This window comes from Bombina bombina, chromosome 2, assembly GCF_027579735.1.
Source record: "Bombina bombina isolate aBomBom1 chromosome 2, aBomBom1.pri, whole genome shotgun sequence".
In the NCBI taxonomy this organism is placed as follows: Eukaryota; Metazoa; Chordata; class Amphibia; order Anura; family Bombinatoridae; genus Bombina; species Bombina bombina.
This window is the reverse complement of record NC_069500.1, coordinates 1,281,206,167-1,281,231,666: the sequence shown is the minus strand read 5'-3', so window position 1 is coordinate 1,281,231,666 and position 25,500 is coordinate 1,281,206,167. Positions and strand designations below refer to the sequence as shown.

The 25,500-nt window shown below is 42.4% G+C and overlaps 1 protein-coding gene across 1 annotated transcript in view; it reads left to right on the top strand.

Moving 5' to 3' along the window:
• The window catches only part of LOC128650275 (cytosolic beta-glucosidase), a 269,269-nt gene that overhangs the window by 106,103 nt on the left and 137,666 nt on the right, over positions 1 to 25,500 (top strand). Inside the window, exon 4 of the mRNA XM_053704095.1 lies at positions 20,034 to 20,836. Within this exon, the coding sequence (XP_053560070.1) occupies positions 20,034 to 20,836 (803 nt within the window). The remainder of the gene's footprint in view (positions 1 to 20,033; positions 20,837 to 25,500) is intronic.

Here is a 25,500-nt window from a genome sequence, read left to right as displayed (position 1 = left end):
AATCCAGCTGCATTTGATTTACCCTTCACTTTTCAGTGACTCTATGTACGGAGGGAATTGGTCTAATGTTTTCCATGGGCATTATTCCCTTTTTGCTATTTTCCATACCATGGAGATCTTTTGGATCTGTATCAGAAGATAGATCTAGATCAATCATCAAGGGGGGTTTCAGGAGTATCTGTCTCAGGGCGCGTGCTTTTGTAGACATTCCTGGGTGATGTGATCACGGACGCCAGCCTACTGGGCTGGGAAGCAGTCTGGGACTCATTTAAGGCATGGAAGTGTCTGCCTTCCACTTTAAAATCCTGGGGTTGAAAGAGACTGCATTGTTCTGAGGGCTTGGCCTCAGTTGTCTTTAACTTGGTTCCAATCGGACTAGGTCTCATCAGTGGCTTACATCAGTGGCCGTGCCGTTTCCTTGGAGGAGTGGGCTCGATTCCCACCACTCCAGAATCCAGTTAAATATGCGGTGTATGGACATTTTTTAATCCAGAGGGACTCAGAGTTCCTTAGTCATAGGAGGTGACTTGGATTGTCTGTGAGTGGGAACTCACATTTGTTGTTTATCATTCACTTTCCAGGGGTGGACAACTGGGTATTGGATTTCGGAACTGACAGATACGTTCATCTGGGGAGTGGGACTCTCCATCTGGTGGTGTTTTCCAGGGAAACCCTTACATGGGCGGTTCACAGAATGGGCTTTTGAGGGCGTTTCGGCAGAACGCCAAGCTTCCAAGATACGGTTCAAGATCTAGTGATCCACAGATCGTGCTGATAGATGTTCTGGTGGGTTTTCCTGGGATTTCAATCTGGCATCCCTGTTTCTTCCGTTTGTTTCCTTTCACAAGTTATTGATCGTGTCAAACAGGAGAGAGCATCAGTAATTTGGATAGCTCCTGCATGGCCTCGCAGGATTGGGTATGCAGACCTAGTGGAGATACAGTCTACCTCACATTGGAGATTGCTTCTGAGGAAGGACCTTCTAAATCAGGGTCTTTTCCTTCTCCCAAATATCTTTTCTCGGAAGCTGACTACTTGGAGATTGGATGCTTAGTTCGGTTTAAGCGTGGGTTTCTGGGTCGGTCTTTGAGACCATGTTTCTAGCTTGTAGACTGTTTCTTGAAACATTTACCATAAGATATGGCTTAAATGTCTTATGGTGTGAATGCACAGGCTACTCTAGGAGTAGGGTCAGGATCTTAGTATTTTGCCCTTTCTGCTGGAAGGTCTGGCGTTTGGTCAGTCAGTTCTCTGAAGGGTCAGATTTCTGCATTATCCTTTCTTGCTGCATAAGCGTCTGGCTGTCTGCCAGATGTGCAAAAATTTTGGTCTTGATCAGAATCAGACCTGTGTTTCTGTCAGTTGCTCCTCCTGGGAGCCTTAACTTTTGCAGCAAGCTCTATTTGAGACATTACATTCCATAGATATTAAGTGGTTATCTTGGAAGGTTTTGTTTCTTATTGCTATCGCTTCTGCTCGAAGAGCGTGTCTGAACGCTGAGCTTTGCAGTGTGATTTGCCTTATCTTTCATGCCGATGAGGCGGTCTTTTGTACTAAGTTAGGTTCCTTTCTAAAGAAGATTTAGATCAGGAAATTGTTGTTCCTTCTCTTTGTCGTAGTTCTTTTTTACTGTAGAATGTTTGTTGCACAACTTGGTGGTTGTGCGTGCTTTCAAGTTTATTTTCAGGCGACTAAGGATTTTCTTCAGTCTTCTGCCCTGTTTGTTTGTTTGTTTCTCTGGGACACGTAAGGGTCAGAAAGTTTGTTACTTCTCTTTCTCTCTGGTTGAGAAGTATAATTGGTTTTACTTGAGAGAATTACAGCTTTTTCAACTAGGCCTGTCTCTTCTTAGGTTTTCAAGATGAAGCTTCTGTGGAATAGATTTGCAAGACTGCAACTTGGTCTTCTCTGCATTCCCTGTCAACATTTTACAAATTGGAATCTTTTGCCTCGACTGAGGTTCTTTTGGGAGAAAGGTTCTTCAAGCTGTGGTGCCTACTGTTTAGGTTACCTGTCTTGTCCCTCCCTAATCATCTGTGTCCTCTAGCTTGGGTATCGATTCCCAACAGTAATTGATGATTCTGTGGACTCACCGTGTCTTAAGAAAGAATACAAAATTTATGCTTACCTGATAAAAAAAAAAATTCTTGACACATTGAGTCGACGGTCCTCCCTGTTTTTCAGAGAGTTTTTTTTTATATAAACCTCAGGCACCTCTGCACCTTGTGTTATTTCCTTTCTCTCCTTTTCCTTCGGTCAAATGACTGGGGATTGTGGGAAGGTAAGTGATACTTAACAGCTTTGCTGTGGTGCTCTTTGCCTCCTCCTGCTGGCCAGGAGTGATATTCCCAACAGTAATTGATGATTCCGTGGACTCACCGTGTCGAGAAAGAAACACATTTATCAGATAAGCATAAATTTTGTTTTCTGCAAACCCATCCAGACTCGTATTAACAGCTCCATAAGCAATCAGTGTTGACGAATTTCACTGCCTGCTTTTATCACTCAAGTCCATGTCAGGAACAACGCTACAACACTGTCAAATTTGAGAGGCCGTGTTCCTGTTCCATGGCATAGATTCTGGTAAGATCGTTTCCTTTTTTATGCATGTATGATAACGCAAGAAGACAGGGTCACAGTGGGACTCCTTTAATCTGTATAGAATCAAGGGTTAATATCTCCGGAAGGGGATTATTGAACAGGGGTGATTTATCACATAATTTATTTATTATGTTTATGCTTCGACATGTGTGAGATGAGGCTCAGGCAGGTGTTGAAACGTACAGGTTTTAATTTCAGTCTGGGATAGCTGCGCAGCCTGTTTGTTTTGGCACGCTTTCTCCTGTAACAGGGGGCAGTCCTGCATGGCACACCATGTGGCCGGGTGTGGTCTTCTGGTTTCCTCTTTCCTGACTGTACGGTTTACCGGAGACAAAGCGGTTTCTCTGTGGGGCCTGGGTCATAGGAAGTGGCGAGTTCCCCAGCCATTGTGGGTATAAAGATGCCATTTATCTTTTTCTATAGTCCATCTTACAAGCGCAAGCTATGGAGGACTCTGATACATTAGAGGGTACTCCCTCTTTACCTAAGTCCTTATATTGTGAGGAGGCTACGGTATATCCACCTGCTCAATTATGTTCCACATGCCTTGACAAAGTAATCATGTCTAAAAAGACCAATATATTTAGTAACACTGAGCCGTCCACCTCTGAGGGGTCTCCGTCCCGTGAGGTGCGCACCCTACAGTCATCTCCTAATACACATGCAGCTTCCCATAGCACTTTTACTCCTTCTTTGGAAGGGGCCCTTTTACCGCCAGACTTTACTAAGCAACTACAAACGGCAGTGTCTGCGGTCTTCAGTGGACGATCTCTCTAGGTCGGAATCTGCTGCCTCTAAGCCTCCAGCTGTGGAGGAACCAGACTTTAGGTTAAGGAATGAGCACTTACGCTTTCTGTTAAAAGAGGTTTTGGCTATGTTAGAGGTACCAGAGCCTAAGTTGCCTGAGGAACCTTGTATTCCTAAGCTTGATAGAGTCTACGAGGACAGGGTTGTACCACAGGTTTTCTAGGTTCCCCTAAAGATGGCGAATATTATTAAGAACAAATGGGAAAGACTTGGTTCGTCTTTTCCCCCTTCCTCTTCTTTTAAGAAATTATTACCAGTTCCGGACTCTCAGTTAGAGTTGTGGGGATGGCGCTATCTTCACGCTCGCAAAGCGCACTACTATCCCGCTTGAGGATAGTTCTTCATTTAAAGAACCCATGGATAAGAAGCTGGAAACTCTGTTGAGAATGATGTTTGAGCACAAGGGATATTTGTTTCAACCGGCAGCAGAGCCGCGACTTACTGGTGCGACTCTATCGGAATTGATCAAGGTGGAGGGTCAGCTCAAAATGATCCAGGAAAGAATTATGGCCTTAAAGGTGGCTAATTCTTTTATTGGTGATGCAAATATGCAGATTATTCGCCTGAATGCCAAGGCATCAGGTTTTTCTGTTCTAACCGGTTGGGCTCTATGGCTGAAGTCTTGGTCGGCTGACATGACTTCAAAGTCTAGACTTCTTTCCCTTCCTTTTAAGGGGAAGGTTCTGTTTTCCATGAGGATATTTCCTATAGACCAGAGACGTTGCAAACTAACTTCAAATTGCCTTGGCCTCCATACCTCCTTGAGGCCCTCTGTGGCCCGGTGTTTGGAGGTAATTGGGCTCATGGTTTCCAGCATATATATCATTCCATTCGCCAGGTTCCATCTCAGACCTCTTCAGTTGTGCATGTTGAAGCAGCGGAGCGGTGGCCACTCGGATCTGTCACAGCAGATTTCTCTGGACAACCAATCAAGAGAATCGCTCTCATGGTGGCTCTGTCCAGATCACCTGTCCCAAGGGACGTCCTTCAGAAGACCATCCTGGGAGATTGTGACTACAGACGCAAGTCTATCAGGATGGGGAGCTGTCTGGGGTGCCAGGAAGGCACAGGGCCTGTGGACTCGAGAGGAAGCGCTCCTCCCGATTAACATTTTGAAACTTTGAGCGATACTCAATGCTCTGAAGTCTTTGCCTCTCCTGGGTTCGTTTCAGTTTATCAGATTCCAATCAGACAACATTACCTCGGTGGCTTACATCAACCAACAGGGGGGAATGAGAAGCTCCCTAGCAATGAGGGAAGTATCTTGGATACTGGAATGGGTGGAAGCCCATAACTGCTCTCTGTCAGCGATCCACATTCCGGGTGTGGACAACTGGAAAGCGGATTTCCTCAGCAGACAAGCCTTTCATCCGGGGGAATGGTCTCTCCACCCTGAGGTGTTTGCGGACATTTGCAACAGACGAGGGACTCCAGAGATAGATCTCATGGCGTCCAGGCTCAATTCCAAGCTACCCAGATACGGGTTGCGGTCCAGAGATCCTCAGACAGAGCTGGTGGATGCATTAGCATTGTCTTGGAGGTTCAATCTAATTTACATTTTTCCTCCATTACCACTTCTCCCTTGTAGTAGTGGTCCGCATCAAGCAGGAGCAAGCTTCGGCGATACTCATTGCTCCGTCGTGGCCGTGAAGGACGTCGTTTGCGGTTAAGATCCAGCTCCGTTTGAGCCTATGCATGCGCTTGACATTAAATTACTGTCTTGGAAGGTTCTTTTTCTACTGGCTATTGCTTTGGTGTGCCTAGTTTCTGAGATGGCTGTCTTGCAATGTGAGCCTCCTTACCTAGTATTTCATGCAAATAAGGCTGTTCTTCTTACTGGATTAGGTTTTCCTCCTAAGGTTGTTTCTAATCGCAACATCAATCAGGAGATTGGGGTTTCTTCCTTGTGTCCTAACCCTTCTTCTTCAAAAGAAAGGTTACTTTTTAATCTTGTTACTTTTTAATGTTAAATTCTATCTTCAAACTACAAAGGATTTTAGTCAAACTTCTTTGTTTGTGGTCTATTCTGGGAAGCGTAGGGGGCAGAAGGCCTCTTCCACTTTTTTATCTTTTTGGTTGAGGAGCATTATTCGCTTAGCTTATGAATCAGCGGGACATAAGGTTTCTCAGAGGATTACGGCTCATTCAACTAGAGCTGTGGCTTCGTCTTGGGCCTTCAAGAATGAGGCCTCTATGGAGCAGATTTGTAGGGCGGCTACCTGGTCCTCCTTCCATACTTTTTCAAAGTTTTACAAATTTGACGTTTTTGCTTCAGCTGAAGCAGCTTTTAGGGGAGAGGTTTTGCAGGCTGTGGTGCCCTCAGAATAGGGTCCGCCTCTTTTTACCCTCCCGTTTTCATTCAGTGTCCTCTAGAGCTTGGATATTTGTTTCCCACAAGTAAGAAATGAAGCCATGGACTATCCTCATATTAAGATGGAGAACATAAATTATAATAACAAGATAATTTCCTTTCCATATGTATGAGGAGAGTCCATGGCTCCCGCCCGTTTTCTCCATTTGGGCGGACCTAAATTTTTGTTCTTCTGGCACCATTTATACCCTGATATTTCTCCTACTGTTCCTTGTTCCCTCGGCAGAATGACTGGGGGATGAGGGGAGTGGGGGAGATATTTAAGCCTTTGGCTGGGGTGTCTTTGCCTCCTCCTGGTGGCCAGGTTCTTTATTTCCCACAAGTAAGGAATGAAGCCATGGACTCTCCTCATACAGATGGAAAGGAAATGATCTGGTTAGCATAATTTATATTTTATTCACAATGGTTTGGATGAGGAGTTATCTGCTTGTTCTTTAAAGCGACAGGCCTCTGCTCTTTCTATCTTGTTTCACAAGAAGATTGCTAAATTTCCAAATATCCAGAATTTTGTCCAGGCTTTAGTAAGGATTAAGCCTGTTATTAAACCAATTTTTCCTCGATTTAATCTTAATTTAGTGTTAATAATTTTACAGGTTCCTTCCTTTTGCGTATTTTGTCTTGGAAGGTTTTGTGTCTTTTGGCTATTTCTTCTGCTAGAAGAGTTTCTGAATTCTCTGCTCTTTGTTGTGAGCTTCCTTATCTTGTGTTTCATTAGGATAAGGCAGTTTTGAGAACTAAGTTTGACTTTTTGCTTAAAGTGGTTACTTCTGATAACTTCAATTGTGACTCGTGAGATTGTTGTGCCATCTTTTTGTTCTAATCCATACAATTCTAAGGTGAGGCTTCTTCATGATTTGGATGCGGTCAGAGCTTTGAAGTTCTATTTACAGGCTACTTAGGATTTTAGACAATCTTCTAGCGTGTTTGTTCACTTTTGTGGTACTAGAAAGGGTCCTAAGGCTACTGCTGTTTAAGCTTTTGATTCATAAAGCTTACTTGGAGGTGGGTAAGTCTCCTCCTAAATGGATTACTGTCCATTCTACCATATCCATTGCTACTTCCTGGACCTTTAAGAAAGAGGGCTCTGTTGATCAAATTTGCAAGGCAGCAGCCTTTGCTTCCTTACATAATTTTTATGTTTCCTTTTTTCTTCTGATGTAGTTTTTGGTATTTTGTATAGTATAAGTCTGGTCCCACCCATATTAATTATGGACATTACAGCTTGGGTATTAGATCTCAGGAGAAATGGATTGTGAACTCTCACCACCTTTATGAAAGAAAATATAATTTATAAAATGTATGCTTTGTTATAAGGGTATTCATATTCGTCCAGATTGCACTGTGATCTTAACACTAGTCTTTCAGGTTGCGGTACAGTCTTGGGGGTCTTGGAGAGTGCAGGAATTTTGGTCTCCTAGGGAGGTGAGAATTCCTGTAAATTGTGTTGAACTTTGTGCAATCTTCAGGGCTTTTCAAAGCTGGTTTCTGCTGAAGAGACTTACCTTTCCGAAAAGAAAATGTCACAGTGGGGGCTTACTTCTATCATCAAGAAGGACATTGCAGCTCCCTGGCAATGAGGGAGGTGTCCTGGATTTTGTTCTCGGTAGAGACTAATCTCTGTTCAATTTCTGCATTTCATATTCCAGGAGTTAGCTCCAATGGTGTAGTAACTTTTAGTTCAGGGCGCTTGAACAACAGGTCCCCTTATATAGGATGCTAACAAAACTGTAGCACTTATCTCAAAGTGCAAATCAGGCAGTCTGGGTCATCAAGAGGGCTCCCAGCTAGCTCACCTCCGTTTACCAATGGCTCAAAATAAGCCACTAGTATTTTCTGAAATCCCCCAGCAATCACCTATTACCATCCAGGATAACAATATGACTTAAAACACGTCCCAAGCAAAACTTGGAAGTGATTTTATTAAAATGTGCAATACACAATCAAAATAATTGTATAGTAATATTTTGCTGCTTGAGGAAGCAAGTTAATCTTGTGAAACGTGTCCGACAATTATTTTAATTGTGTAAAGGATTTGCCTTTTTATTATTTTGGATGTGGTAATGGCTTTGAAAAAAATCCTCTAGTTTGTTTGTTCTTTTTTCTGGTTTTGAAAGAGGTCAGATGTCACCAGCTGTTTTGTTGTCTTCCTGATTGAAGCTTTTGATTCATAAGATTTTTTTTGGAGGTGGGTTAGCCTGCTCCTAAACATCTTACTGTCCATTCTACTAGGTCAAATTGTCAAATTACATTTTCCTTGTTTTTTTAGAATGAGGCTTCTGTTGATTGCATTTGCAAGGCAGCTACTTGGGACCATAATTGGCTTTATAAGCTTAAGGCTGCATCCTTGAGCACAGTTATGGGTGCTGTTTCTTCTTTATCTTTTCCATTCTTCCTTTTTTGCTGGTTTTGCTTTTTCTGAAGTGACCTTTAGTAGGAAAGTCCTTGAAGCAGTATTTTCTGGACATTCTTTTTATAAAAGAAGGATTTGATTTAAAATTGATATATAATTAAAAATTATTTTGTCCTGCCCTCATTACTCATCGACTCCACAGCTTGGATATTGGCTAGTGGACTTTCACCACCTTTATGAAAGAAATTATAATTTATACTTAACTGATAAATTATTTTTTTTGCTAGATTTTAATTATATTTTTTCTGGCGGTAGTTTAAGTGTATGCACCTCTTTTTTCCCTTTTCTTTTTTTATTGCTCTTTCTTTCCTACCTTTCTTCTTCTCCTTACTTGGCTATACGTCAGACTATGCTACCAGTAAGGTTAAAGGGTTTTTAAGGTCTCTTGAAGTTTTAGGAATCTTTGGCTCCTCCTAGTGGTCAGGAGTGGAATTCCTAGGAGTAATGGCTCATGGACTCTCACCACCATGAAATAAATTAATTCATCAGATAAGTATACATTATACATATATAGGTTTTTCAGATTTAAACGTTCTAATCTTTTGAAAAACAGCAATTAACATATAATATTCAAACTAAGTTAAATTATGGCTGCACTAGTATATATAGCTGCAGGAGTAAGCTAAACATCTACTAATTAGTCACAGTCTATTAAAAATTGCAGTGCACACATAAGACATTAGCCTTTTTTATATATATATTTCTCCAACATAGGTGTGTCCGGTCCACGGCGTCATCCTTACTTGTGGGATATTCTCTTCCCCAACAGGAAATGGCAAAGAGCCCAGCAAAGCTGGTCACATGATCCCTCCTAGGCTCCGCCTACCCCAGTCATTCTCTTTGCCGTTGTACAGGCAACATCTCCACGGAGATGGCTTAGAGTTTTTTAGTGTTTAACTGTAGTTTTTATTATTCAATCAAGAGTTTGTTATTTTAAAATAGTGCTGGTATGTACTATTTACTCAGAAACAGAAAAGAGATGAAGATTTCTGTTTGTATGAGGAAAATGATTTTAGCACCGTAACTAAAATCCATGGCTGTTCCACACAGGACTGTTGAGAGCAATTAACTTCAGTTGGGGGAACAGTGTGCAGTCTCTTACTGCTTGAGGTATGACACATTCTAACAAGACGATGTAATGCTGGAAGCTGTCATTTTCCCTATGGGATCCGGTAAGCCATGTTTATTAAGATAGTAAATAAGGGCTTCACAAGGGCTTATTAAGACTGTAGACTTTTTCTGGGCTAAATCGATTCATTATTAACACATATTTAGCCTTGAGGAATCATTTATTCTGGGTATTTTAATATGATTATATCGGCAGGCACTGTTTTTGACACCTTATTCTTTAGGGGCTTTCCCTAATCATAGTCAGAGCCTCATTTTCGCGCCGGTATGGCGCACTTGTTTTTGAGGACAGCATGGCATGCAGCTGCATGTGTGTGGAGCTCTGATACATAGAAAAGTCTTTCTGAAGGCATCATTTGGTATCGTATTCCCCTTTGGGCTTGGTTGGGTCTCAGCAAAGCAGATTCCAGGGACTGTAAAGGGGTTAAATATAAAAACGGCTCCGGTTCCGTTATTTTAAGGGTTAAAGCTTCCAAATTTGGTGTGCAATACTTTTAAGGCTTTAAGACACTGTGGTGAAATTTTGGTGAATTTTGAACAATTCCTTCATACTTTTTCGCAATTGCAGTAATAAAGTGTGTTTAGTTTAAAATTTAAAGTGACAGTAACGGTTTTATTTTAAAACGTTTTTTGTGCTTTGTTATCAAGTTTATGCCTGTTTAACATGTCTGAACTACCAGATAGATTGTGTTCTGACTGTGGGGAAACCAAGGTTCCTTCTCATTTAACTATATTTATTTTATGTCATAAAAAAATTTAGTAAAAATGATGCCCAAGATGATTCCTCAAGTGAGGGGAGTAAGCATGGTACTGCATCATCCCCTCCTTCGTCTACACCAGTCTTGCCCATACAGGAGGCCCCTAGTACATCTAGTGCGCCAATACTCCTTACTATGCAACATTTAACGGCTGTAATGGATAATTCTATCAAAAACATTTTAGCCAATATGCCCACTTATCAGTGAAAGCGCGACTGCTCTGTTTTAGAAAATTCTGTAGAGCATGAGAACGCTAATGATATGGTTTCTGAAGGGCCCCTACACCAGTCTGAGGGGGCCAGGGAGGTTTTGTCTGAGGGAGAAATTTCAGATTCAGGAAACATTTCTCAACAAGCTGAACCTGATGTGATTACTTTTAAATTTAAGTTGGAACATCTCCGCGCTCTGCTTAAGGAGGTGTTATCCAATTTGGATGATTGTGATTATCTGGTCATTCCAGAACCACTATGTAAAATGGAAAAGTTCTTAGAGGCCCCGGGGCCCCCCGAAGCTTTTCCTATATCCAAGCGGGTGGCGTACATTGTTAGTAAAGAATGGGACAGGCCCGGTATACCTTTAGTACCTCCCCCCATATTTATAAAATTGTTTTCCTATAGTCGACCCCAGAAAGGACTGATGGCAGACAGTCCCCAAGGTCGAGGGGGCGGTTTCTACTCTACACAAGCGCGCCACTATACCCATAGAAGATAGTTGTGCTTTCCAAGATCCTATGGATAAAGAATTATAAGGTCTGCTAAAGATGTTTGTTCAGCAAGGTTCCCTTCTACAACCAATTGCATGCATTGTCCCTGTCACTGCAGCCGCGTGTTTCTAGTTTGATGAGCTAGGAAAGGCGATTATTAGTAATTCTTCTTCTTATGAGGAGATTATGGACAGAATTCGTGCTCTTAAATTGGCTACTTCTTTCACCCTAGACGCCACCTTGCAATTGGCTAGGTTAGCGGCAAAAAAAAATAAAAAAAAAAAAAAATTCTGGGTTTGCTATTGTGGCGCAGAGCGCTTTGGTTAAAATCTTGGGCAGCGGATGCGTCTTCCAAGAACAAATTGCTTGACATTCCTTTCAAGGGGAAAACACTCTTTGGCCCTGACTTGAAAGAGATTATCTCTGATATCACTGGGGGCAAGGGCCACGCCCTTCCTCAGGATAGGTCTTTTCAAGACCAAAAATAAACCTAAGTTTCGTCCCTTTCGCAGAAACGGATCAGCCCCAAGGGCTACGTCCTCTAAGCAGGAAGGTAATACTTCTCAAGCCAATCCAGCCTGGAGACCTATGCAAGGCTGGAACAAAGGAAAGCAGGCCAGGAAACCTGCCACTGCTACCAAGACAGCATGAAATGCGGGCCCCCGATCCGGGACCGGATCTGGTGGGGGGCAGACTCTCTCTCTTCGCTCAGGCTGGGGCAAGAGATGTTCTGGATCCTTGGGCGCTAGAAATAGTCTCCCAAGGTTATTCTCTGGAGTTCAAGGGGCTTCCTCCAAGGGGGAGGTTCCACAGGTCTCAGTTGTCTTCAGACCACTTAAGAAGACAGGCATTCTTACATTGGGTAGAAGACCTGCTAAAAATGGGAGTGATTCATCCTGTTCCATTAGGAGAACAAGGGATGGGGTTCTACTCCAATCTGTTCATAGTTCCCAAAAAAAGAGGGAACGTTCAGACCAATCTTAGATCTCAAGATCTTGAACAAGTTTCTCAAGGTTCCATCGTTCAAGATGGAAACCATTCGAACACTTCTTCCTTCCATCCAGGAAGGTCAATTCATGACCAAGGTGGATTTCAAGGATGCGTATCTACATATTCCTATCCACAAGGAACATCATCGGTTCCTAAGGTTTGAATTCCTGGACAAGCATTTCCAGTTCGTGGCGTTTTCTTTCGGATTAGCCACTGCTCCTAGGATTTTCTCATAGGTACTAGGGTCCCTTCTGGCGGTGCTAAGACCAAGGGGCATTGCTGTAGTACCTTACTGGGACGACATTCTGATTCGAGCGTCGTCCCTTCCTCAAGTAAAGGCTCACACGGACATTGTCCTGGCCTTTCTCAGATCTCACGGATGGAAAGTGAACGTGGAAAAGAGTTCTCTATCTCCGTCAACGAGGGTTCCCTTCTTGGGAACTATAATAGACTCCTTAGAAATGAGGATTTTTCTGACAGAAGCCAGAAAAACAAAACTTCTAGACTCTTGTCGGATACTTCATTCCGTTCCTCTTCCTTCCATAGCGCAGTGCATGGAAGTGATAGGTTTGATGGTAGCGGCAATGGACATAGTTCCTTTTGTGCGCATTCATCTAAGACCATTACAACTGTTCATGCTCAGTCAGTGGAATGGGGACTATTCAGACTTGTCTCCGAAGATACAAGTAAATCAGAGGACCAGAGACTCATTCCGTTGGTGGCTGTCCCTGGACAACCTGTCACAAGGGATGACCTTCCGCAGACCAGAGTGGGTCATTGTCACGACCGACGCCAGTCTGATGGGCTGGGGCGCGGTCTGGGGATCCCTGAAAGCTCAGGGTCTTTGGTCTCGGGTAGAATCTCTTCTACCGATAAATATTCTGGAACTGAGAGCGATATTCAATGCTCTCAAAGCTTGGCCTCAGCTAGCGAGGGCCAAGTTCATACATCAACCATCAGGGGGGAACAAGGAGTTCCCTAGCGATGGAAGAAGTGACCAAAATCATTCTATGGGCGGAGTCTCACTCCTGCCACCTGTCTGCTATCCACATCCCAGGAGTGGAAAATTGGGAAGCGGATTTTCTGAGTCGTCAGACATTGCATCCGGGGGAGTGGGAACTCCATCCGGAAATCTTTGCCCAAGTCACTCAACCGTGGGGCATTCCAGACATGGATCTGATGGCCTCTCGTCAGAACTTCAGAGTTCCTTACTACGGGTACAGATCCAGGGATCCCAAGGCGGCTCTAGTGGATGCACTAGTAGCACCTTGGACCTTCAAACTAGCTTATGTGTTCCCGCCGTTTCCTCTCATCCCCAGGCTGGTAGCCAGGATCAATCAGGAGAGGGCGTCGGTGATTTTGATAGCTCCTGCGTGGCCACGCAGGACTTGGTATGCAGATCTGGTGAATATGTCATCGGCTCCACCATGGAAGCTACCTTTGAGACGAGACCTTCTTGTTCTAGGTCCGTTCGACCCACTCCAGCTGACTGCTTGGAGATTGAACGCTTGATCTTATCAAAGCGAGGGTTCTCAGATTCTGTTATTAATACTCTTGTTCAGGCCTGAAAGCCTGTAACCAGAAAAATTACCACATAATTTGGTATATCTGTTGGTGTGAATCTGCAGGATTCCCTTGGGACAAGGTTAAGATTCCTAAGAGTCTATCCTTCCTTCGAGAAGGATTGGAAAAAGGATTATCTGCAAGTTCCTTGATGGGACAGATTTCTGCCTTGTCTGTGTTACTTCACAAAAAGCTGGCAGCTGTGCCAGATGTTCTAGCCTTTGTTCAGGCTCTGGTTAGAATCAAGCCTGTTTACAAAATTTTGACTCCTCCTTGGAGTCTCAACCTAGTTCTTTCAGTTCTTCAGGGGGTTCCGTTTGAACCCTTACATTCCGTTGATATTAAGTTATTATCTTGGAAAGTTTTGTTTTTGGTTGCAATTTCTTCTGCTAGAAGAGTTTCAGAATTATCTGCTCTGCAGTGTTCTTCTCCTTATCTGGTGTTCCATGCAGATAAGGTGGTTTTGCGTACTAAACCTGGTTTTCTTCCAAAAGTTGTTTCTAACAAAAACATTAACCAGGAGATAGTTGTGCCTTCTTTGTGTCCTAATCCAGTTTCAAAGAAGGAACGTTTGTTGCACAACTTGGATGTAGTTCGTGCTCTCAAATTTTACTTAGCAGCTACTAAGGACTTCAGACAAACTTTGTCTTTGTTTGTTGTTTATTCTGGTAAACGGAGAGGTCAAAAAGCAACTTCTACCTCTCTCTCCTTCTGGATTAAAAGCATTATCCGATTGGCTTATGAGACTGCCGGACGGCAGCCTCCTGAAAGAATCACAGCTCACTCCACTAGGGCTGTGGCTTCCACATGGGCCTTCAAGAACGAGGCTTCTGTTGATCAGATATGTAAGGCAGCGACTTGGTCTTCACTGCACGCTTTTTCTAAATTTTACAAATTTGATACTTTTGCTTCTTCTGAGGCTATTTTTGGGAGAAAGGTTTTGCAAGCCGTGGTGCCTTCCATTTAGGTGACCTGATTTGCTCCCTCCCTTCATCCGTGTCCTAAAGCTTTGGTATTGGTTCCCACATGTAAGGATGACGCCGTGGACCGGACACACCTATGTTGGAGAAAACAGAATTTATGTTTACCTGATAAATTACTTTCTCCAACGGTGTGTCCGGTCCACGGCCCGCCCTGGTTTTTTTAATCAGGTCTGATAATTTATTTTCTTTAACTACAGTCACCACGGTAACATATGGTTTCTCCTATGCAAATATTCCTCCTTAACGTCGGTCGAATGACTGGGGTAGGCGGAGCCTAGGAGGGATCATGTGACCAGCTTTGCTGGGCTCTTTGCCATTTCCTGTTGGGGAAGAGAATATCCCACAAGTAAGGATGACGCCGTGGACCGGACACACCGTTGGAGAAAGTAATTTATCAGGTAAACATAAATTCTGTTTTCTCCAACATTGGTGTGTCCGGTCCACGGCGTCATCCTTACTTGTGGGAATATCTCTTCCCCAACAGGAAATGGCAAAGAGTCCCAGCAAAGCTGGCCATATAGTCCCTCCTAGGCTCCGCCCACCCCAGTCATTCTCTTTGCCGTTGCAAAAACTGGTAGACACTTTTATGGGCTAAATCGATTGCTTTATTTGGAAATTTTATACATGTTTATGCTGATAGTTCACACTTATAAACTTGGGGAACGTTTTTTAACGTCAGGCACTATGTTAGACACCTTTTCCAGTCAGGGAGGGCCTTCCCAGTTGTAGGCTGAGCCTCATTTTCGCGCCATTACTGCGCAGTTGTTTTTGAGAGCAAGACATGCAGATGCATGTGTGAGGACCTGAAAATAGTTGGAAAAGTTCCTAGAAGGCGTCATTTGGTATCGTATTCCCCTCTGGGCTTGGACTGTGGTGAAATTTTGGTAAATTTTGAACAATTCAAAACTGTGTGATAATTGTGCCATAGCGTCCAAACAAAGTAAGGACAGTACTGCCACAGATAATGAAATTGCCCAAGATGATTCCTCAGATGAGGGGAGTAGACATGATACTACATCATCTCCCACTGTGTCTACACCAGTTTTGCCCACGCAGGAGGCCCCTAGTACTTCTAGCGCGCCAATGCTTATTACCATGCAACAATTGACGGCTGTAATGGATAACTCCATAGCTAATATTTTATCCAAAATGCCTGCATATCAGAGAAAGCGCAATTGCTCTGTTTAAAACACTGAAGAGCAGGAGGGCGCTGATGATAATTGTTCTGTCATACCCTCACACCAATCTGAAGTGGCCATGAGGGAGGTTTTGTCAGATGGGGAAATTTCAGATTCAGGAAAAATTTCTCAACAAGCTGAACCTGATGTTGTGACATTTAAATTTAAATTAGAACATCTCCGCGCACTGCTTAAGGAGGTGTTATCTACTCTGGATGATTGTGACAACTTAGTCATTCCAGAGAAATTATGCAAGATGGACAAGTTTCTAGAGGTTCCGGTGCTCCCCGACGCTTTTCCTATACCCAAGCGGGTGGCGGACATAGTGAATAAGGAGTGGGAGAAGCCCGGCATACCTTTTGTTCCCCCCCCTATATTTAAGAAATTATTTCCTATGGTCGACCCCAGAAAGGACTTATGGCAGACAGTCCCTAAGGTCGAGGGGGCAGTTTCTACTCTAAACAAGCGCACTACTATTCCTATTGAGGATAGTTGTGCTTTCAAAGATCCTATGGATAAAAAATTGGAAGGTTTGCTTAAAAAGATTTTTGTACAGCAAGGTTACCTTCTACAACCCATTTCGTGCATTGTTCCTGTCACTACAGCAGCGTGGTTCTGGTTCGAGGAACTGGAAAAGTCGCTCAGTAGAGAGACTCCATATGAGGAGGTTATGGACAGAGTTCACGCACTTAAGTTGGCTAACTCTTTTATTTTAGATGCCGCTTTGCAATTAGCCAGATTAGCGGCGAAAAATTCAGGGTTTGCGATTGTGGCGCGCAGAGCGCTTTGGCTAAAGTCTTGGTCAGCGGATGTATCATCCAAGACAAAATTGCTTAACATCCCTTTCAAAGGTAAAACTCTCTTTGGGCCAGAATTAAAAGAGATTATCTCAGACATCACTGGGGGAAAGGGCCACGCCCTTCCACAAGATAGGCCTTTCAAGGCCAAGAATAAGTCTAATTTTCGTTCCTTTCGCAATTTCAGGAACGGGCCGACCTCTAATTCTGCATCCTCTAAGCAAGAGGGTAATGCCTCACAGACCAAACCAGCCTGGAAACCTATGCAAGGCTGGAACAAGGGTAAGCAGGCCAAGAAGCCTGCTGCTGCTAACAAAACAGCATGAAGGAGTAGCCCCCGATCTGGGACCGGATCTAGTGGGGGGCAGACTCTCTCTCTTCGCTCAGGCTTGGGCAAGAGATGTTCAGGATCCCTGGGCGCTAGAAATAGTTTCTCAGGGTTATCTTCTGGAATTAAAGGAACTACCCCCAAGGGGAAGGTTCCACATGTCTCACTTATCCTCAAACCAAATAAAGAGACAGGCGTTTTTACATTGTGTAGAAGACCTGTTAAAGATGGGAGTGATACACCCAGTTCCAATGACGGAACAAGGAATGGGATTTTACTCAAATCTGTTTCGTAGTTCCCAAAAAAGAGGGAACCTTCAGACCAATTCTAGATTTAAAGATCCTAAACAAATTTCTCAGGGTACCATCGTTCAAAATGGAAACCATTCGAACGATTCTACCCACTATCCAGGAAGGTCAATTTATGACTACCGTGGATCTAAAGGATGCGTACCTACATATTCCTATCCACAAAGAACATCATCAGTTCCTAAGGTTCGCCTTTCTGGACAAACATTACCAGTTTGTGGCCCTCCCATTCGGATTAGCCACTGCTCCAAGGATTTTCACAAAGGTACTTGGGTCCCTTCTAGCGGTCCTAAGACCGAGGGGCATTGCAGTAGTACCATACTTGGACGACATTCTAATACAAGCGTCGTCCCTTTCAAAAGCAAAGGCTCATACAGACATCGTTCTGGCCTTTCTCAGATCTCACGGATGGAAGGTGAACATAGAAAAGAGTTCTCTGTCTCCGTCTACAAGAGTTCCCTTCTTGGGAACAATAATAGATTCCTTAGAAATGAGGATTTTTCTGACAGATGTCAGAAAGTCAAAACTTCTAAGCACTTGTCAAGTTCTTCACTCTGTTCCACGTCCTTCCATAGCTCAGTGCATGGAAGTAGTAGGGTTGATGGTTGCAGCAATGGACATAGTTCCTTTTGCACGGATTCATCTAAGACCATTACAACTGTGCATGCTCAAACAGTGGAATGGGGACTATACAGACCTGTCTCCAATGATTCAAGTAGATCAGAAGACCAGAGATTCACTCCGTTGGTGGCTGACCCTGGACCATCTATCCAAGGGAATGAGCTTCCGCAGACCAGAGTGGGTCATTGTCACGACCGACGCCAGTCTAGTGGGCTGGGGCGCGGTCTGGGAATCCCTGAAAGCTCAGGGACTATGGTCTCGGGAAGAGTCTCTTCTCCCGATCAACATTCTGGAACTAAGAGCGATATTCAATGCTCTCAGGGCTTGGCCTCAGCTTGCAAAGGCCAGATTCATAAGATTCCAATCAGACAACATGACGACCGTTGCGTATATCAATCATCAGGGGGGAACAAGGAGTTCCCTGGCGATGAAAGAAGTGACCAAAATAATTCAATGGGCGGAGGATCACTCCTGCCATCTATCTGCGATCCACATCCCAGGTGTGGAAAACTGGGAAGCGGATTATCTGAGTCGTCAGACATTCCATCCGGGGGAGTGGGAACTCCACCCGGAGATCTTTGCCCAGTTGACTCAATTATGGGGCATTCCAGACATGGATCTGATGGCGTCTCGTCAGAACTTCAAGGTTCCTTGCTACGGGTCCAGATCCAGGGATCCCAAGGCGACTCTAGTAGATGCACTAGTAGCACCTTGGACCTTCAACCTAGCTTATGTGTTTCCACCGTTTCCTCTCATTCCCAGGCTGGTAGCCAGGATCAAACAGGAGAGGGCTCCGGTGATCTTGATAGCTCCTGCGTGGCCACGCAGGACTTGGTATGCAGACCTGCTGAATATGTCATCGGTTCCACCATGGAAGCTACCTTTGAGACAGAACCTTCTTGTTCAGGGTCCATTCGAACATCCAAATCTGGTCTCCCTCCAGCTGACGGCTTGGAGATTGAACACTTGATTCTATCAAAGCGTGGGTTTTCAGATTCTGTGATAGATACTCTGGTTCAGGCCAGAAAACCGGTAACTAGAAAGATTTACCATAAAATATGGAAAAGATATATCTGTTGGTGTGAATCCAAGGGATTCCCATGGAATAAGATAAAAATTCCTAAGATTCTTTCCTTTCTACAAGAAGGTTTGGAGAAAGGATTATCTGCGAGTTCTTTAAAGGGACAGATTTCTGCTGTATCTGTCTTACTACACAAACGACTGGCAGCTGTGCCAGATGTTCAAGCATTTGTTCAGGCTCTGGTTAGGATCAAGCCTGTTTACAGACCTTTGACTCCTCCCTGGAGTCTAAATCTAGTTCTTTCAGTTCTTCAAGGGGTTCCGTTTGAACCTCTACATTCCATAGATATTAAGTTATTATCATGGAAAGTTTTGTTTTTGGTTGCTATTTCTTCTGCTAGAAGAGTTTCAGAGTTATCTGCTCTGCAGTGTTCTCCGCCCTATCTGGTGTTCCATGCAGATAAGGTGGTTTTGCGTACTAAGCCTGGTTTTCTTCCAAAGGTTGTTTCTAACAAAAATATTAACCAGGAGATAGTTGTACCTTCTTTGTGTCCGAATCCAGTTTCAAAGAAGGAACGTTTGTTACACAATTTGGACGTAGTCCGTGCTCTAAAATTCTATTTAGAGGCTACAAAAGATTTCAGGCAAACATCTTCTCTGTTTGTCGTCTATTCTGGTAAAAAGAGAGGTCAAAAAGCGAATTCTACCTCTCTTTCCTTTTGGCTGAAAAGCATCATCCGATTGGCTTACTAGACTGCCGGACGGCAGCCTCCTGAAAGAATCACAGCTCACTCTACTAGGGCTGTGGCTTCCACATGGGCCTTCAAGAACGAGGCTTCTGTTGATCAGATATGTAAGGCAGCGACTTGGTCTTCACTGCACACTTTTGCCAAATTTTACAAATTTGATACTTTTGCTTCTTCGGAGGCTATTTTTGGGAGAAAGGTTTTGCAAGCCGTGGTGCCTTCCGTTTAGGTAACCTGATTTGCTCCCTCCCTTCATCCGTGTCCTAAAGCTTTGGTATTGGTTCCCACAAGTAAGGATGACGCCGTGGACCGGACACACCAATGTTGGAGAAAACAGAATTTATGCTTACCTGATAAATTACTTTCTCCAACGGTGTGTCCGGTCCACGGCCCGCCCTGGTTTTTTAATCAGGTTTGATGAATTATTTTCTCTAACTACAGTCACCACGGTACCATATGGTTTCTCCTATTTTTTTCCTCCTGTCCGTCGGTCGAATGACTGGGGTGGGCGGAGCCTAGGAGGGACTATATGGCCAGCTTTGCTGGGACTCTTTGCCATTTCCTGTTGGGGAAGAGATATTCCCACAAGTAAGGATGACGCCGTGGACCGGACACACCGTTGGAGAAAGTAATTTATCAGGTAAGCATAAATTCTGTTTTTGCAAGAGATTTTATGTATTTGTCAGTATGATTATTAATACTTTCTTTGTCCCTAAATAAGGTATTGACTATTACAACAAGATGATTGACAGCCTTTTGGAAAATAATGTCATTCCAGTGGTGACACTGTATCACTTTGATATGCCTCAAGCTATAGAAGATCAAGGAGGTTGGAAATCTTACGAAACAGTTGAAATCTTTGAGCAATACTCACAATTTTGTTTTGAAACTTTTGGGGATAGAGTTAAACTCTGGATTACTATTAATGAGCCATGTATGGTTGCCAAACATGGCTATGAAGATGGCTTGTTTGCACCGGGTGTAAAGGAGCCAGGTGTTGGAGTTTATGTATCTGCTCATAACATGTTGAAAGCACATGCAAGAGCCTGGCATAACTATAACATATTATTCAGAAACAAGCAGAAAGGACTTGTTTCTATAGCTCTTAATTCAGATTGGGCAGAACCTTTTTATCAAGACTCTGATACGCATAAGGAAGCTACTGAACGATATCTAGCGTTTGAGCTCAATTGGTTTGCAAATCCAATATTTGTTGATGGAGATTATCCAGCTATAATGAAATCTGAAATTGCAAAGAAAAGTAAAAATCAAGGTTTGAAAGCATCCCGGCTCCCCAAATTCACAGAAGATGAAAAGGCAATGATGAAAGGCACGGCTGATTTTTTTTGCTTAAACTATTATACAACTAGAAAAATAAAGCCATACATAAGGAAGGTTGAAAAAGTGAGTTATAAAGCGGATATGTCAGCAGAAGGTATAAAGGATCCAGAGTGGCCTGAATCTGGTGTTGAGTGGTTGGCTGTGGTTCCGTGGGGCCTTCGAAAGCTACTAAAATATGTTAAGGTACTGTATTACAAAATAAAACTAAGGTACATGGAAATGAAACTTTCATGAATAATAATTTTAGTTTGTGTTCCAGTTTGTTTTTCTCTTTGTATCTTTGTTGAAACTTAGATCCTTTGCATGCGAGCATATCAATATCAGAAGCATGTGCATGTTTCTTATGCGCTATGTGAAGAAACATTCAGCTAGATTAAGAGTTTTGAGGGCTATAGGGATTTTAACAACCGCCACAAAAGCGACGTTATTTCACCTCCCTATAGCGCTGCTATCACAAGTTTTAAAAAAGCAGGCTTGTGCGGGCGATATGGTTGTGTTGAGCTCCATACCGCACCGAAATCAAGCGCTGCTTTGACGTGCTCGTGCATGATTTCCCCATAGACATCAATGGTGAGAGCCGGCAAAAAAAAGCCTAACACCTTCGATTGCGGAAACAAAAGCTTTGTAACACAGCCCCATTGATGTCTATGGGGAAAAAGAAAATAATGTTTAAACCTAACACCCTAACATAAACCCTGAGTCACTAAACACCCCTAATCTGCTGCCCCCAACATCACCGCCACCTACATACAGTTAATAACCCCTAATCTGCTGCCCCCAACATCGCCTCCACCTACATAAAACTATTAACTCCTAATCTGCCGCTCCCGATGTCACTGCCACTATACTAAATTTATTAACCCCTAACCCTTACACCCACTAACTTTAACATAATAAAAATATAGCTAAATTAAATTTAAAATTATTAACTAAATAAACCTATTAACCCCTAAACCGCCAGCCCCCCCACATTGCAACAAGCTAAATTGAGCTATTAACCCCTAACTTTAACATAATTAAAATAGAGCTAAACTAAAGTTACAATTATTAACTAAATAATACCTATTTAAAACTAAATACTAACTTACTTGTGAAATAAAACCTAAGCTAGCTACAATATAACTAATAGTTATATTGTATCTAGCTTAGGCTTTATTTTTATTTCACAGCTAAGTTTGTATTTATTTTAACTAGGTAGACTAGTTAGTAAATAGTTATTAACTATTTACTAACTACCTAGTTAAAATAAATACAAACTTACTTGTGAAATAAAATCTAACCTGCCTTACACTAAAACCTAAAATTACACACAAAAAACAAAAAAAAAATCTAAATTACATAAAAAAACAAACACTAAATTACAAAAAATAAGAAACAAATTATCAAAAATAAAAAAGAATTACACCTAATCTAATAGCCCTATCAAAATAAAAAAGCCTAGCCTACAATAAACTACAAATGGCCCTTAAATGCGCCTTTTGTGGGGCATTGCCCCAAAGAAATCAGTGTTTGCGTTTGCGGGAGGGCGGTGGTTTAGGGGTTAATAGGTTTATTATAGTGGCGACAATGTCCAGAGCAGCAGATTAGGCGTTAAAACATTTTAAAAAGTGTTTGCGATGCGGGAGGGCCTCGGTTTGGGGGTTAATATGTAGTTTATGGGTGTTAGTGTACTTTTTAACACTTTAGTTATGAGTTTTGTGTTACTGCTTTGTAAGGTAAAACTTATAACTACGGACTTTAGGTGGCGGTACGGGTCAGTATAGGGTGTACCGCTCACTTTTTGGCCTCCCATGCAAACTTGTAATACCGGCGCTATGTGAGACCCATTGAAAAAGGACTTTATTAAAAGTGCGGTATTGACGTTGCGTGACGGGCTAAAAGATGTGGGGTACACCTATACCGACAAGATTTAGCGTTAGGGAAAATGAAGCATTATGGGCCATAATGATGCTATTTAACTCATAACGCAAAACTCGTAATCTAGCTGTTTCTTACAATATGTTTTTTATATATACTATATACTATATTCCTCGCTCCTCTCAGAATTGTCATAAGTAACACCTAATACATTATTTTTAAAGCTTTAAAATGAAGGCTTTAAATGCAAAACAGCATTATAAACCTAATACAATAATCACACAACACAGAATATATCTATAAACTAAGTTTATTGAACAAAAACATTTGCTAAACAGCGCATAATAAAATATTCACACAATACAGATTGTATCATCATCAAACTAAGTTTAATGAACAAAAACATTTTTTTACTTGCATTTTTCTGCAAACAGTTCTCTGCATTGTTAAGATATTAGATAATATCCGGTCTGCAGCTATTCTATGCATTGCATTCTGGACTGATTTATAGCTAAAAGGGAAGTGGCTGCTAGAGCTTGTTCTTTTGAAAGCTGCTCGATAGCTCAGGTCTGGTTACACATATTAATTTCAGCTTGCTTGTGTTGCATATCTTTGCTGCAACACAAGCGGACAGGTCCACTTACTGGCTATTTAAATCAATGCACTGCTTCTCAATGCTTTTCAATAGCAGTCACATGACTGAAAAAAGGGAGTTATTCTGTAACGGCGCAAATTGAACGGTCATAAACCGAGGGCCACCTTTATTGGTGTTTTGAATAACAGTTTGCCATAACTTTTAGTTTACAATAACTCTTATCAATATAAATTTGGTTCATATCCATGCTAAGTACCCTAGATTGACCTAATGTTTAAATCAATTCTAAAATTTTATATTGGTCACATTTACGTTCAATTTGCAGTTACTGTGCTTTCTACATAATTAATTTGCTCTGTATATACTAGTCACATTTGTTTGGTATTTTTTTTTGCATTACAATGCACTGCAGACAAGAGATTAAGAACATTTTTATTGTACACCTTTAAAATATAATGACTAAAGAAAAAGAAAATCCAGCTACAGCATATGGGTAGTTAAGTTTTTTATATTTCCATTGTATTTACAAGGACCATTGAATGTAGTAGACTAGCATAATCAACAACTGCATAATAAAAAGACATTGCAATACTCTGGAATACTGAATTTTAAATTAGCAGTAGATTTTTGTTTTCTTACAAATTTCAAAATGTAATTCACTTTGCTGGCCCCCGTATCATGTGGTAGCGATCAGATTCATATATGTATTCATTGTGACCTCTTTCACATGTTCAGTGTTAGCTGGGGCAACAAATTTGTCTATTTCTGTCTCATTTGTTGAAAAATAAATATAAGTAGGCCCAGGAGCAGCAATACACTACTGTGAGCTAGCTGAGCACTTTGGGGCCGAATTATCAATGTGCGGACGGACATCGATAAATGCACAAAGCATACGCTGTCAGCATTTATCATTACACAAACATTTCACTAGAAATGCTTGTGCAATGCCGCCCCCTGCACATTCGCGGCCAGTCAGCCCGCTAGCAAGGGGTGTCAATCAACCCGATTGTATCCGATTGGGCGGATTGCTGTCCGCCGCCTCAGAGGTGGCGGACGAGTTAAGGAGCAGCGGTCTTAAGACCGCTACTTCTTAACTCCTGTTTCCGGTGAGCCTGAAGGCTCGCACGGAAACAGCTCCATACAGAGCTTGATAAATCAGCTCCTTTGTGTGAGCCAATGGCATGAGTTCTATATCTGCAATCACCAGTTGGCTCCTACCAGTGCATAGTTTTGAATTAATGTACACAATACTAACCCTACCTCTGATAAACACATTTGGAGCTTGAGATCTGTTATGTTAATCTCTAGTACAGCATTCCTCACATACTCTATGATATGGTGCATGTACAGTACTTTTGCGTTGTATTCCAATTACTAAAGAAGACTACTGAATGTGATTTAACCAAGCTTATGCATATTATCCAGACTGTATGATAAACTCTACTCAATCAAGAGTCTATACCTTCTTGAATTTGCTTTTTCATCCGAGCAAACTCTTGAATTTCCTGTTTTTTTACTGAAAGTATTTATGCTAAGTGAAGGAAAGCTGAAAAAGATTTAAAAAAATTGTATATAAATTTTCTTTGTTATATCCTGTGTCACTTATACAGACAGAGAGTGAAATCATATAAACTTTGGGGGCTTTTTTTCAGCATATCCGCATCCCTGGCAACAGCCAGAGCAGCAACCGCCGCAACAGGGCGGCGCAGGAAGCGGCGTGACAGTTTAACAGCGCGATTGGGCGCGCTGCAATTAGACAGTGTACCCGCAATACGCTTAGGAGGAAAAAAAAGACCTGCACAGTAGAGCCAGGAGCAGTGTTCTGTTTTCATAATAAAATATCTCTCTAACCCTTTGCTTTAGAAAACTGGTGGGGAGTGGGGGAGGTATTTAAGCCTTTGGCTGGGGTGTCTTTGCCTCCACCTGGTGGCCAGATTCTTAATTCCCACAAGTAAAGAATGAAGCCGTGGACTCTCCTCCCCACGATGGAAATGAAATTATCAGGTAAGCATAATTTATGTTTTTTGTTTAAAGTTGAACATATTTGTTTTAAAAGAGGTCTTAGAGGCCTATTTATCAAAGGTCTATCGGACCTGATCCGACAGTGCGGATCAGGTAGGGAGTGTCAATCAACCCGATCGTACTCGATCGGGTTGAATTGTGGCGATCTCTATCCGCCTCATCGGAGCAGCTGCTTCATAACTGCAGGCTCGCCAGAAACACGGGCCCTCAAGCTCCATTTGGAGCTTGATAAATGGGCCTCTATATCTCTTTAGGGGTTACAGATCCTAAAATGTCTGATGATAAACCTTGTAATCATTTACATTCAGTATTTATGACTGTTGTTAATCTCCCCTAAATTTTTCCCTGTTCCTAATGCTGTCTCTGACATGAT